General features: G+C 40.9%; 1 protein-coding gene across 1 annotated transcript; it reads right to left on the bottom strand.

Moving 5' to 3' along the window:
* Nucleotides 1-758: 758 nt before the first annotated feature.
* On the bottom strand, nt 759-11,364 carry tnnc1a (troponin C type 1a (slow)). The gene is made up of 6 exons (XM_061902893.1): nt 11,236-11,364; nt 6,348-6,378; nt 6,125-6,271; nt 4,237-4,351; nt 3,877-4,013; nt 759-3,796 (listed from the first exon to the last, which is right to left on the bottom strand). Exons 1-6 carry the CDS (start codon nt 11,257-11,259, stop codon nt 3,765-3,767), a joined length of 486 nt encoding a protein of 161 aa, XP_061758877.1. The 5' UTR covers nt 11,260-11,364; the 3' UTR covers nt 759-3,764.
* Nucleotides 11,365-16,194: the final 4,830 nt, after the last annotated feature.

The raw sequence follows: 16,194 nt of genomic DNA on the forward strand, positions 1-16,194 counted from the left end.
TAATATTATATACTTACAACTAATATGTTTGTATTATGTACCTGATAATAATATTGTTATTAATATTAGGTACGTAATAATAATATTGATATAATATTATGTCCCTAATATCATTATTGTTATTAATATTATGTACCTAATAATTTTATTATTCATATTATGTACATATTAATATGATGTACCTAATATCATTATTATTAGTAGTATTGCGTACTTACTAATAATATTGTATTAATATTATGTACCTATTATCACTGTTGTTATTAATATGATGTACCTAATAACAATATTATTAACAGTATGTACTTATTAATAATATTGTTATTAAAATTATGTACCTAATATCAATTGTATTACTAATCTTGTGTAAATAATAATACGATTTTATTGATATTAAGTACCTAATAATTATATTGTTATTAATATTATGTATCTAATAAAATGTTGTTATTAATGTTATGTACCAAATATCAATATTATTATTAATATTATGTGCCTAATAATAATATTTTATTAATATTATGTACCTAATAATACAATTGTTATTAATATTGTGTACCTTCACCTCTATTATTAGTCAAGCTACATGAGAAATAACTACTCAGATAATTATGAAAATAATAACTATTTGAAAAATTTATGAAAATTAATAACTCTAAACAATGAAGTAAAGTAAAACTGTTTTGACAATCAATACAATTAATAACTGTTAATACAATTAATGAAAATAAGAACTGTTTCAATAATTAATACGAATATTAACTACTCCAAAAAAGTGTTTATTTCTTGAGAAGACAATCTGAGCACACGCGCATCTTTTATGAGAAGAAAAAGTCCTGAGTGTTTATCAAACATCCCAAAATGTTTGTAAAAATCAAAACAACATCAATGACACAGGTTTGATTTAGGGCTGATTGTGCTTTGTCGACAACAAAACAATAACCACCACCACAACAACAACATCAGCATCAACAATAAAAACATCAACAACAACATTGACACCAATAACATCAACAACAACATCGACATTAACAACATTATAATCGACATTAACAACAACAACAGCAACATTGACATCAACAATAACAAAAACATTGACATCAACAACATTATCAACATCAACAACATTGACATCAACATCAACAGCAACATTGACATCAACAATAACAAAAACATCGACATCAACAACATTATCAACATCAACAACATTGACATCAACAATATCAACAACATCAACATCTACAGCAAAATTGACATCAACAATAACATTAACATCAACAACAAGATTGACAACAATAACAATCAACAACCTCAACAATTACAACATCGACATCAGCAATTACATCGACATCAACAGCAACATTGACATCGACAATTATGTCAACAAAAACATCGACATCAACAACGTTATCAATATCAACAACATTGACATCAATAACATCAACAACATCTACAGCAAAATTGACACCAACAATAACATTAAAATCAACAACATTAACATTAACAACATCAATGACAACAACAACATTGACATCTACAGCAAAATTGACATCAACAATAACATTAACATCAACAACAAGATTAATAACAACAGTGACAACAATAAAATAATCAACAACATCCACAATTACAACATTGACTTCAGCAACATCGACATCAACAGCAAGACTGACATCAACAATAACGTCAACAAAAAAATCGACATCAACAACATTATCAACATCAACAACATTGACATCAACGACATCAATAATATCAACAACAACATCAACATTCCACAGAAAAATTGACATCAACAGCAACATTATCAACATCAACAACATCAATAAAATGAACAACAACATCTACATCAATAACATTGACATCTACAGCAAAATTGACACCAACAATAACATTAACATCAACACCAAGGTTAACAACAACAGTGATAACAATAACATAATCACAACATCCACAATTACAACATCGACTTCAGCAACATCGACATCAGCAACATCGACATCAACGGCAACATTAAGAACAACAATAACGTCAACAAAAACATCGCCGTCAACAACATTGACATCAACAACATCAATAACATCAACAACATCGACATCTACAGCAAAATTGACATCAACAATAACATTAACATCAACAACAAGATTAACAACAACAGCGACAACAACAACATAATCAACAACATCAACCTTAATTACAACAATAAACATCGACAATAACATCAACAGCAACAATAACATCATCAACAATAACAACATACACAATAATAACATCAACAACAACAACATAAAAATCAACAACTTGTTGGTGAAGATTCTAGAAGTTGAAGCTCCAAAGGAGAACAAAGTTGAAGATTGACTTTCATCATTTTGTATTTCCAACAATGCAGGAAAGAACCACGGATCAGAAACAGTTTTTACAGAGTCCTTCATTCTTGCAGAGTCCTTCTCAGCTTCAACCAGGTCATGTGACAGAGGGAGACTAGGATTAGGTGTGGTGTTCAGGATTATGCAAGTCATCTACCAGTCATGTGACGGAGGGAGACAAGGATAAGGTTTGGTGTTTAGGATTACTCAAATTAGCTTCCGGTCATGTGACGGAGGGAGACCAGGATAAGGTGTGGCGTTCAGGATTACTCAAATCAGATTTTGGCCATGTAACGGAGGGAGACAAAGATAAGGTTTGGTGTTCAGGATTACTAAAGTTAACTTCCAGTCATGTGACAGAGGGAGACCAGGATAAGGTGTGGCGTTCAGGATTACTCAAGTCAGCTTCCAATCATGTGATGGAGGGAGACCAGGATAAAGTGTGGAGTTCTGGATTACTCAAATCAGCTTTTGGCCATGTAACGGAGGGAGACAAAGATAAGGTTTGGTGTTCAGGATTACTAAAGTTAGCTTCCAGTCATGTGACAGAGGGAGACCAGGATAAGGTGTGTTGTTCAGGATTACTCAAGTCAGCTTTCAATCATGTGATGGAGGGAGACCAGGATAAGGTGTGGAGTTCTGGATTAGTCAAATCAGCTTTCGGCCATGTGACGGAGGGAGACAAGGATGAGGTTTGGTGTTCAGGATTACTCAAGTTAGCTTCCAGTCATGTGACAGAGGGAGACCAGGATAAGGTGTGGTGTTCAGGATCACTCAAGTCAGCTTCCAGTCATGTGACGGACGGAGGCAAGGATAAGGTTTGGTGTTCATGATTACTCAAGTCATTTTACAGTCACGTGACGGACGGAGACATGGATAAGGTTTGGTGTTCAGGATTACTCAAGTCAACTTCCAAACATGTGACGGAGGAAGACCAGGACAAGGTTTGACATTCAAGATTACTCAAATCAGCTTCCAGTCATGTGACGGAGGAAGACAAGGATAAGGTTTGGCGTTGAGGATTGCTCAAGTCAGTTTCCAGTCATGTGACGGGGGAGAGAAGGATAAGGTTTGGTGTTTAGGATTAGTTAAGTCAGCTTCCAGTCATGTGACGGATAGAGACCAGGATAAGGTTTGCTGTTGAGGATTACTCAAGTCAGCTTCCAGTCATGTGACGGAGAGAGACCAGGATTAGATGTGGTGTTCAGGAGTACTCAAGTGAGTTTCCAGCCATGTGATGGAGGGAGACAAGGATAAGGTTTAGTGTTCAGGATTACTCAAGTCAGCTTCCAGTCATGTGACGGAGGGACACCAGGATAAGGTGTGGTGTTCAGGATTACTCAAATCAGCTTCGAGTCATGTGACGGGGGAGACAAGGATAAGGTTTGGTGTTGAGGATTACTCCACGCCTTTCATGAACTCCAAGAACTCTGCAAATGCAGCAAGACATGGAAATGCTCACCATGAGAATCAGGGCTAACGATCAAGTGATCATGTTTGATGTTCTCACCGTCGTAGTCGATCTTGCCGTCGTTGTTTCTGTCCCCGTCCTTCATCAGCTCCTCGATGTCGTCTTCGGTGATGTCTTCTCCCGTGGACTCCAGCATGCTCTTTAGCTCGTCCAGGTCGATGTAACCGTCCGCGTTCCTGCGGGCACACCCGCACAACGCTGGTCACATGACTCATGGCGCCCATATAAATGGTATTGCTTATGGACTACGGACTATGGACTATGGACTATGGATTATGGACTATGGACTATGGACTATGGACTATGGAGGAGCATCATTTCACTCCTTCATGTTGCATTCAATTGTGAGAATGTTCCACTGAACGTCAGGGATTGAGTAGAAGCACTTTTCTAACTCACTTGTCAAACATGCGGAAGAGTTCTGCCAGCTCCTCCTCGGACTTCCCCTTGCTGTCGTCCTTCATGCACCTCACCATCATCACCAGGAACTCATCAAAGTCCACCGTGCCACTTCCTGCACGCAGCACACATCTCAGCAGCTCTCAGCACTGCACCTTCTTGCAGCTCCTCTTCTACAACTTACCTGTTGTGGCCTGTCTGTGTGTCTTTGTGCGTCCTTGTGTATTTGTGTCTTTGTGTTTTTATGTCTCTGTGTGTTTGTGTCTATGTGTTTTTGTCTTTGTGTGTTTTTGTCTTTGTGTGTGTGTGTTTTTGTCTTTGTGTGTTTGTGTCTCTGTTTGTGTATTTGCATCTTTGTGTGTTTGTGTCTTTGTGTGTTTGTGTTTTTATGTATTTGTGTGTTTGTTTCTTTGTGTGTTTGTATCTTTGTGTATTTGTGTTTTCATGTATTTGTGTGTTTGTGTATTTGTGTGTTTGTATCTTGGTGTTTTTGTGAATGTGTGTCTTTGTGTGTTTGTGTCTGTGTGTTTGTATATTTGTGTGTTTGTTTGTGCGTGTCTTAGTGTCTTTGTGTGTTGGTGTGTTTGTGACTTTGTGTGTTTGTGTCTATGTGTTTTTGTCTTTGTGTGTTGGTGTATTTGTGTGTTCGTGTGTTGGTGTTTTTGTGCATTTGTGTTTTTGTGGATATATGTGTTTCTGTATTTGTGTGTTTGTTTGTGTGTGTGTCTTAGTGTGTTCGTGTTTTTGTGTATTTGTGTGTTTGTGACCTTGTGTGTTGTGTATTTGGGATTTTGTGTCTTTGTGTGTTGGTGTTTTTGTGTGTTTGTGTCTTCTTGTGTTTGTGTCTTTGTGTGTGTGTATTTTTGTGTTTGTGTGTTTGTGTGTCCTTGTCTTTGTGTGTTTTTGTCTTTATATGTTTGTGTCTTTGTGTGTTTGTTAATTTGTGTTTTTGTGCATTCGTGTATTTGTGTGTTTCTGTATTTGTGTCTTTGTGTGTTTGTGTTTTTGTGTGTTTATGTCTTCTTGTGTTTGTGTGTGCGTGTGTCTGTGTCTTTGTGTGTTTGTGTCTTTGTGTGTGTGTGTGTATTTTTATCTTTGTGTGTTTGTGTCTGTGTTTGTGTTTTTGATGTCTTTGTGTGTTTGTGTCTTCGTGCGTTTGTGTCTCTTTATCTTAGTATGTTTGTGTCTTTGTGTGTTTGTGTCTTCTTGTGTTCGTGTGTGTGTGTGTGTGTGTGTGTGTGTGTGTCTTTGTGTGTTTGTGTCTATGTGAGTGTGTGTGTATTTTTGTCTTTGTGTCTGTGTTTGTGTCTTTGTGTGTTTGTTTCTTCGTGCGATTGTTTCTTTTTATCTTTGTGTGTTTGTGTCTTTGTTTGTTTGTGTCTTTGTGCGTTTGTGTCTTCGTGTGTTTGTGTCTTTGTGTTTTTGTGTGTTAGTATGTTTGTGTCTCTGTGTGTGAATGTCTATGTGTCATTGTGTGTTTGTGTTTGTGTCTTTGTGTTGTGTCTTTGTGTTTTGATATGCTGTACACGTATATATAGTATGTACTATTCTGTACAAGTATATACAATATATATACTATACTGTACAAGTATGTATAATATACTGTACATATATAGTATACTTTACAAGTGTATAATATATATATATATATATATATATATATATATATATAAATATACTGTACAAGTGTATATAGTATATATAATACTGTACAAGTATATATAACATACTATACAAGTATATATAATGTATAATATACTGTACAGGTATATATACTATACGGTACAAGTATATATGCTATAGTGTACAAGTATATATAATATGTAATAGTCTGTACAAGTATATATAATATACTGTACTATGAAGGCAAGAAAGATGCGGTGGTTACCATCTTCATCCACCTCATCGATCATCTCCTGCAGCTCCTCAGGTGTGGGGTTCTGGCCCAGCATCCTCATCACCTTCCCCAGCTCCTTGGTGCTGATGCAGCCGTCCTCCGCATCCTGAACGAAGATGTCGAAGGCGGCCTTGAACTCTGCGAGGGCGACCGAGCTCAGGTCAGCACAAAGTGGAATAGACCACCTCCATGTTCAAGACTTCGCTTTGTTTACCATTTTTCTGTTCGTCTGTCAGCTGCTCCACCTGCCAGCAACAAAACGCATCATGTAGCCTTTTCATTTTCATTTTGCAACACACAAGCTCAAAAATCCACTTAACAAATGTTTACAAATAACCTCTTTCTAATAATTCACTTCTTGGAAGGTCATGTGTAGGGGGCGGTCCCCACATCTGTGGTCCCTTTCAGGGGGAGGTCCCCACTTTTGCCGTCCCTTCCAGGGTTCCTCGTTGTTGCCATTGGTTGAGTTTTTTCTTGCACTGATGTGGGATCTGAGCCAAGGGTGTGGTTGTGGCTTGTGCAGCCCTTTGAGACATTTGTGATTAAGGACTATAGAAGTCAACTTTGATTGATTGCAGAGACATCCTTTGATTGGGTCTTCAATACGCAAGAGACAAAGTACTTTTCTCTGAAGTCTGCTGAGAAGACTGAGTGCGGTGGTACCTGCTCCACTCCAATTTAGTGAAGGATATTCCACAAGAGGTCTTATGTAGGCCTTCTAGATGGCAACTCAGGCCTTAAAGGGAGAAGATCCCAAGATGGCTTAGTACATTCAGTCTCTTGACAGTCTTCCTTGCCCTGATACGAGTTTTGGTGACACTCTTTGCAGGCTTAAGATGGTTGTCCATGAAGTAGAGCGGGGGATGCGCCTTGTTCTGTGATCATTACCTCCATCTTGCTGGTGCTGAAGTAATACACCAGTCAGAGGCCCACTTCCCAACAGGATGTAGGTCCTGGTGCGAGCTTTTTGTACAGACTGCAGGACTTGGGATGCCTGCATGAAGGGTGGAATCTTCAACAAAAAGATAAAAGTCGCTGTTGAGATGTGAGACGAGATCATTGGTTGTTTGATGGGTCTTGTTTCCCTTCTTAAGCACTTCTTAGGAACCCGAGCCCTTTTTCGTTTTGTTGGTATTGTGTTGCTGTTAGATCTGTTGAAACGTTTGGAAAGAATAGTTCTTCAAGACTGTGGCTGAAATGCGGCACTTGCTTTTGATGTATCAAGGTTGCGAAGGTTCTTGATGACATCTTTGGCCAGAACTTGTGGGAAGATGTTAACTGTGATGTCTTAGGTTGCAGTGATGGTGGAGGGGTTAGTCCTCAAGACTGGAGTACTTAACCAAATAATTGTTAAATAAAATGATAAATGGGTTGTACTTGTATAGCGCTTTTCTACCTTCAAGGTACTCAAAGCGCTTTGACACTACTTCCACATTTACCCATTCACACACACATTCACACACTGATGGAGGGAGCTGCCATGCAAGGCGCCAACCAGCACCCATCAGGAGCAAGGGTGAAGTGTTTTGCTCAGGACACAACGGCCGTGACGAGGTTGGTACAAGGTGGGAATTGAACCAGGGACCCTCGGGTTGCGCCACGCCGTGTTCAGACGCTCTGCGTTTTCTCTCGATCCAAGTTGTGCTTGGCCCTCATCTGTGTTCAGATTCAGGATTTATTGTTGTCCGCCACACTCCTTACAATTTTCCACCACTGCTTACTATGTAAATATATGAGTTATTCTTCAAGGGGACGACATCGGCGTACAGGACGCTGGCGTTCAGCTTTTGTGTTCATCTGGTGGATCCATGACTCTCCTGTGCGGTTCTTCTGCCAGTACTTGTAAGATTTTTGTTTGGCTTGTACTGCATTGAATGAAGAACAACGAAGCACTGTTAATCTTGTGGGTTTGAACACGTCCACGGCATCGCTTTGACGCAGGACCATCCAGTGTTGGCTTCTTGGTCTCTGGTAAGGGGCAACCAATGTGCTTGAGAAAAGTATGAGCGAATACCTTCCCAGTCCACTTTATCATAGAGGGCTTACAGTTGGAGGTGTGTCATTTGCTGCGGTGCTAACAACCAAGCGGTCTGAAAAACCAAGAGGAGCCTCCACTGAGACAGTGGTGAAAAGAAGATCAAGGATCCATCTCTTCCATGTCTGGTTGAGTCTTTAAACAAGATCACCCTAAACGAGACCATGAGGATTGTCACCGGCTGCCTGAAACCCACCCCAACGGAGTTCCTCTCGGTACTATCTGGCATCGCACCAGCCGCCCTACGCAGGGAATATCACACAAAAAGACTTGTGAGTAAGGCCTCACAGGATCCAACCCATCTCCTGCACAAATTCCCAAAACCTTGGTCGCCAACACTAACCCTTCCAGCGCTCGTTCTCCCGCCACCCATCAACTCTCGGTCGACGCAAATCCAACACACTTGAAACATGGAGAATCAGCTGGCAGACGATTCCCCGACCCCTCAACTTTCAGTCAAGCCAAATACAACCCTACCACATTCCTCGCAAGAACTAATCAACACTAAACCGGATACGGACGGGTGTTGGGCGATTCAACGCCAACATGCACCGCTGGGGTCTGCGCCCATCCACAGCCTGCCCATGCGCAGCCAAGGAACAGCCCGCCCCCCACATCATCCACGAGTGCCCCACCTTTCACCACCTAATGACCTGGACCTCGATAATCTGAACCCTGACACACAGTGATTTTAGATTATTGCCTAGCTGTCTCATGAGAAAGAAGAAGAAGATGTAAGAAACATATCTCATTTGAATAGTTTATTCCTCCGTTGACTCTACAATATGATGATGCTAAAATAAGATTACAATGTAAAGTCAATGTCTAAAAATAAGTAAATAACTCGTAAAACTAGGGACAGTTGTAGAATAAAATGTTAAATCTTGGCAAGTGGCAAATAGTTTGCGGTGATTTGAAAGAGATTTGATTGGTGGAGAGGACGATGAGGAAGCGTTCTGAGCTGACAATAGAAGAGTAATCCTGCAAAGCTAGCGACAGCTGCTTATGGAAGAATGACATGTAAGAATGGAGTCAATCTCCAAGGGATGATGTATGTTGAAGAACATCAACACGTGGAATAAACATTCCTGTGTGCACTTCCCCTCTGGGATGCGGGAGGACAAGCCCGGCGGCTGTCGCTCCAGAAGAGGCCGACTCACAGCTCAGAGATAATGCTGGAATTCCTCCCTGTGGGTGTTGGGAGGGGGCTTATCTAAACCTGAAGCCCCTCTCTGGCACCAGAGGACCACGGGCAAGCAGCCCAAATTAGCACATGTGAGGCTGCAAAGTTCCAGAGCGGGCCAACCTCATCAATGCTGATTGCCGAGGTTGCGGACACAGACATCTACAGCGTGGATGCAAAGGTTCCAGAGAGGGACAACCCCGTCAATGCTGATTGCCAAGGTTCCAGACACAGACATCTACATCGTGGATGCAAAGGTTCCAGAGAGGGCCAACCCTGTCAATGCTGATTGCCAACGTTCCGGACCCAGACATCTCCAGCATGGATGCAAAGGTTCCAGAGAGGGCCAACCTTGTCAATGCTGATTGCCAATGTTCCGGACACAGACATCTACAGCGTGAATGCAAAGGTTCCAGAGAGGGCCAACCTTGTCAATGCTGATTGCCAAGGTTCCGTACACTGACATCTACAGCGTGGATGCAAACGTTCCAGAGAGGGCCAAACTTGTCAGTGCTGATTGCCAAGGTTCCAGACACAGACATCTACAGCGTGAATGCATAGGTTCCAGAGAGGGCCAACCTTGTCAATGCTGATTGCCTAGGTTCCGTACACTGACATCTACAGCGTGGATGCAAACGTTCCAGAGAGGGCCAAACTCGTCAATGCTGATTGCCAAAGTTCTGGACACAGATATCTACAGCGTGAATGCAAAGGTTCCAGAGCGGGCCAACCTTGTCAATGCTGATTGCCAAGGTTCCGGACACAGATATCTACAGCGTGGATACAAAGATTCCAGGGCAGACCAACTTCGTCAATGCTGATTGCCAAGGTTCCGTACACTGACATCTACAGCGTGGATGCAAACGTTCCAGAGAGGGCCAAACTCCTCAATGCTGATTGCCAAAGTTCTGGACACAGATATCTACAGCGTGAATGCAAAGGTTCCAGAGCGGGCCAACCTTGTCAATGCTGATTGCCAAGGTTCCGGACACAGATATCTACAGCGTGGTTACAAAGATTCCAGGGCAGACCAACTTCGTCAATGCTGATTGCCAAAGTTCTGTACACTGACATCTACAGCATGGATGCAAAGGTTCCAGGGCAGACCAACTTCGTCAATGCTGATTGCCAATGTACTGGATACAGACATCTACAGCGTGGATGCAAAGATTCCAGGGCAGACCAACTTCGTCAATGCTGATTGCCAAGGTTCCGGACACAGATATCTACAGCGTGGATACAAAGATTCCAGGGCAGACCAACTTCGTCAATGCTGATTGCCAAGGTTCCGTACACTGACATCTACAGCGTGGATGCAAACGTTCCATAGAGGGCCAAACTCGTCAATGCTGATTGCCAAAGTTCTGGACACAGATATCTACAGCGTGAATGCAAAGGTTCCAGAGCGGGCCAACCTTGTCAATGCTGATTGCCAATGTACTGGATACAGACATCTACAGCGTGGATGCAAAGATTCCAGGGCAGACCAACTTCGTCAATGCTGATTGCCAAGGTTCCGGACACAGATATCTACAGCGTGGATGCAAAGATTCCAGGGCAGACCAACTTCGTCAATGCTGATTGCCAAGGTTAAGGACACTGACATCTACAGCATGGATGCAAAGGTTCCAGGGCAGACCAACTTCGTCAATGCTGATTGCCAATGTACTGGATACAGACATCTACAGCGTGGATGCAAAGATTCCAGGGCAGACCAACTTCGTCAATGCTGATTGCCAAGGTTCCGCACACAGACATCTACAGCGTGGATGCAAAGGTTCCAGAGTGGGCCAACCTGTCATGGACTTGGTCAATGCTGATTGCCAAGGTCATCTACAGCATGAAAAAGTTGGCAGCGAAAAGTTAGGAATTGAAAAGACGTACCGCAGCTTTGTAGATGTCGTTCATGATGACTCTGGAGCCTGCTGACGCTGACACAGGAAGTGGGGACTGTCCAGCTGGACAACCTTTATAGCGGCTCCTGGTCCCGCCCCACACCTCGCAAATGTGTGTCTGTGTGTCATGCGGACAATCCGTCACAATCGCCCCGCTCAGATAAACACTCTCAGGGGGCATACTTGGAAAGGAATGAGGCCAGCGCGGGCGGCCTAATCTTCTGGGAGGCGACCAGAGACACTCAACATTCCTCCGCAGCGACACTGTAAGTCTGAAGGGTGGAGGCGACGCTGAGCAGACCGCAAAGGCCCGTGGAGAGAAGAAGAAGAAGACAAGCGGCTCAGTGGCCGGCAGGTGTGGGGCGTGATGGTTCCACGCACGTGTGTGCAGGAACGTGGGTCACGTGGTGCGCCACACGCAGGTCACGTGTGCCACCACAACACCACGGGAACACCACGAGAACACCACAAGAACGCAATAAGAACTCAACAATAACACAATAAGAACACCGCAAGAACAACACAACAAGAACACCACAAGAACAAGATAAGAACATGACAAGAACGCGACAAGACCACCACAAAACAACACAACAAGAACATGACAAGAATACCACAAGAACAAAACAAGAACAAGACAACACAAGAAGAATACCACAAGAACAAGAAAACACGACAAGAACACAACAACAACAAAACAACCAGAACACCACAAGAACAAGACAACACAACAAGAACACCACAACAACAAGATAGGAACATGACAAGAACATGACAAGAAAACCACAAGAACACCACAAGAACAAGAGAAGAACACTTCAAGAACAATACAACTCGACGAGAACCCCACAAGAACACAACAAGAACACCACAAGAACAAGACAAGAACTTGACAAAAACACAACACAAACAAGACAAGAACACTACAACAGCAAGGCAAGAACACGACAAGAACGCGACAAGAACATGACAAGAACGCAACAAGTACAAGAAAACAACACCATAAGAACACCACAACAACAAGACAAGAACACCACAACAAGAACAAAACAATAACACCACAAGAACACTACAAGAACACCAAAACAAGAACAAAACAATAACACCACAAGAACACTACAAGAACACCACAACAACAAGACAAAAACACGACAAGAACATGAAAAGCTCGCGACAAGAAAAAAACAAGAACACAACAAGAACACTACAAGAACACCACAACAACATGACAAGAACAAAATAACAACACCACAAGAACACTACAAGAACACCACAACAACAAGACAAAAACACGACAAGAACATGACAAGCTCGCGACAAGAACAAAACAAAAACACCACAAGAACACTACAACACCACAACAACAAGACAAAAACACGACAAGAACATGACAAGAACGCGACAAGAACAAGAAAACAACACCACAAGAACACCACAACAACAAGACAAAAACACCACAAGAACATGACAAGAACGCGACAAGAACAAAACAACACCACAAGAACACCACAACAACAAGACAAGAACACCACAACAACAAGACAAAAACACCACAAGAACATGACAAGAACGCGACAAGAACAAAACAACAACACCACAAGAACACTACAAGAACACCACAACAAGACAAAAACACGACAAGAACATGACAAGAACGCGACAAAAACAAGAAAACAACACCACAAGAACACCACAACAACAAGACAAGAACAGCACAACAAGACAAAAACACCACAAGAACATGACAAGAACGCGACAAGAACAAGAAAACAACACCACAAGAACACTGCAAGAACACCACAACAACACCACAACAACAAGACAAAAACACGACAAGAACATGAAAAGCTCGCGACAAGAACAAAACAAGAACACAACAAGAACACTACAAGAACACCACAACAACAAGACAAGAACACGACAACAACATGACAAGAACAAAATAACAACACCACAAGAACACTACAAGAACACCACAACAACAAGACAAAAACACGACAAGAACATGACAAGCTCGCGACAAGAACAAAACAAAAACACCACAAGAACACTACAACACCACAACAACAAGACAAAAACACGACAAGAACATGACAAGAACGCGACAAGAACAAGAAAACAACACCACAAGAACACCACAACAACAAGACAAAAACACCACAAGAACATGACAAGAACGCGACAAGAACAAAACAACACCACAAGAACACCACAACAACAAGACAAAAACACCACAAGAACATGACAAGAACGCGACAAGAACAAAACAACAACACCACAAGAACATGACAAGAACGCGACAAGAACAAAACAACAACACCACAAGAACACTACAAGAACACCACAACAAGACAAAAACACGACAAGAACATGACAAGAACGCGACAAAAACAAGAAAACAACACCACAAGAACACCACAACAACAAGACAAGAACAGCACAACAAGACAAAAACACCACAAGAACATGACAAGAACGCGACAAGAACAAGAAAACAACACCACAAGAACACTGCAAGAACACCACAACAAGACAAAAACACGACAAGAACATGAAAAGCTCGCGACAAGAACAAAACAAGAACACAACAAGAACACTACAAGAACACCACAACAACAAGACAAGAACACGACAACAACATGACAAGAACAAAATAACAACACCACAAGAACACTACAAGAACACCACAACAACAAGACAAAAACACGACAAGAACATGACAAGCTCGCGACAAGAACAAAACAAAAACACCACAAGAACACTACAACACCACAACAACAAGACAAAAACACGACAAGAACATGACAAGAACGCGACAAGAACAAGAAAACAACACCACAAGAACACCACAACAACAAGACAAAAACACCACAAGAACATGACAAGAACGCGACAAGAACAAAACAACACCACAAGAACACCACAACAACAAGACAAGAACACCACAACAACAAGACAAAAACACCACAAGAACATGACAAGAACGCGACAAGAACAAAACAACAACACCACAAGAACATGACAAGAACGCGACAAGAACAAAACAACAACACCACAAGAACACTACAAGAACACCACAACAAGACAAAAACACGACAAGAACATGACAAGAACGCGACAAAAACATGAAAACAACACCACAAGAACACCACAACAACAAGACAAGAACAGCACAACAAGACAAAAACACCACAAGAACATGACAAGAACGCGACAAGAACAAGAAAACAACACCACAAGAACACTGCAAGAACACCACAACAACACCACAACAACAAGACAAAAACACGACAAGAACATGAAAAGCTCGCGACAAGAACAAAACAAGAACACAACAAGAACACTACAAGAACACCACAACAAGACAAGAACACGACAACAACATGACAAGAACAAAATAACAACACCACAAGAACACTACAAGAACACCACAACAACAAGACAAAAACACGACAAGAACATGACAAGCTCGCGACAAGAACAAAACAAAAACACCACAAGAACACTACAACACCACAACAACAAGACAAAAACACGACAAGAACATGACAAGAACGCGACAAGAACAAGAAAACAACACCACAAGAACACCACAACAACAAGACAAAAACACCACAAGAACATGACAAGAACGCGACAAGAACAAAACAACACCACAAGAACACCACAACAACAAGACAAAAACACCACAAGAACATGACAAGAACGCGACAAGAACCAAACAACAACACCACAAGAACATGACAAGAACGCGACAAGAACAAAACAACAACACCACAAGAACACTACAAGAACACCACAACAAGACAAAAACACGACAAGAACATGACAAGAACGCGACAAAAACAAGAAAACAACACCACAAGAACACCACAACAACAAGACAAGAACAGCACAACAAGACAAAAACACCACAAGAACATGACAAGAACGCGACAAGAACAAGAAAACAACACCACAAGAACACTGCAAGAACACCACAACAACAAGACAAAAACATGACAAGAACATGAAAAGCTCGCGACAAGAACAAAACAAGAACACCACAACAACAAGACAAGAACACGACAAGAACATGACAAGAACGCGACAAGAACAAAACAACAACCCCACAGGAACACTACAAGAACACCACAACAACAAGACAAAACACGACAAGAACATGACAAGAACGTGACAAGAACAAAACAAGTACACCACACCAACACTACAAGAACACCACAACTACAAGACAAGAACACTACAAGAACACCACAACACGACAAGAACACAACAAGAACGAAACAACTTGACAAGAACGCGTGTTTACCTGTGTGTGTGATATCATGTGCGATACAAGCAGCCCCGGAGCGTGATTACTTGTGTGTGATATAATGTGTGATACAAACAGTCCTGCTAAATATAACTATTTATGATACATCCATCCATTTTCTACCGCTTAAGTATCTATAATGCATATGACGTTTATTAACTATTTAATGATGCATATGGCGTTATTAAACTATTTTTAACGTATATAAACGCTTATTGACTATTTATGATGCATATGGCGTTTATTAATTATTCAAAATGGACATAAACATTTGATAACTATTTATATTGCATATAAGCGTGTATTAACTATTTATGATGCATATTAGATTATTAACCATTCATAATGCATATAAACGTTTATTAACTATGATGCATATGACATTTATTTACTATTTATAATAAATATGAGATTTATTAATTAATTTATGATGCATATGATGTTTATTATTTATTTGTAATGCATATGACATTTATTAACTATTCATAATGCATATGACATTTTATTAGGTATTTATGATGCATATGACATTTTATTAGGTATTTATGATGCATATGACATTTTATTAGGTATTTATGATGCATATGACGTTTTATTAATTATCTATAATTCATATGAAGTTTATTAACCATTTAT

The sequence above is a fragment of the Nerophis ophidion genome, linkage group LG06 (genome assembly GCF_033978795.1).
Source record: "Nerophis ophidion isolate RoL-2023_Sa linkage group LG06, RoL_Noph_v1.0, whole genome shotgun sequence".
Classification (NCBI taxonomy): domain Eukaryota; kingdom Metazoa; phylum Chordata; class Actinopteri; order Syngnathiformes; family Syngnathidae; genus Nerophis; species Nerophis ophidion.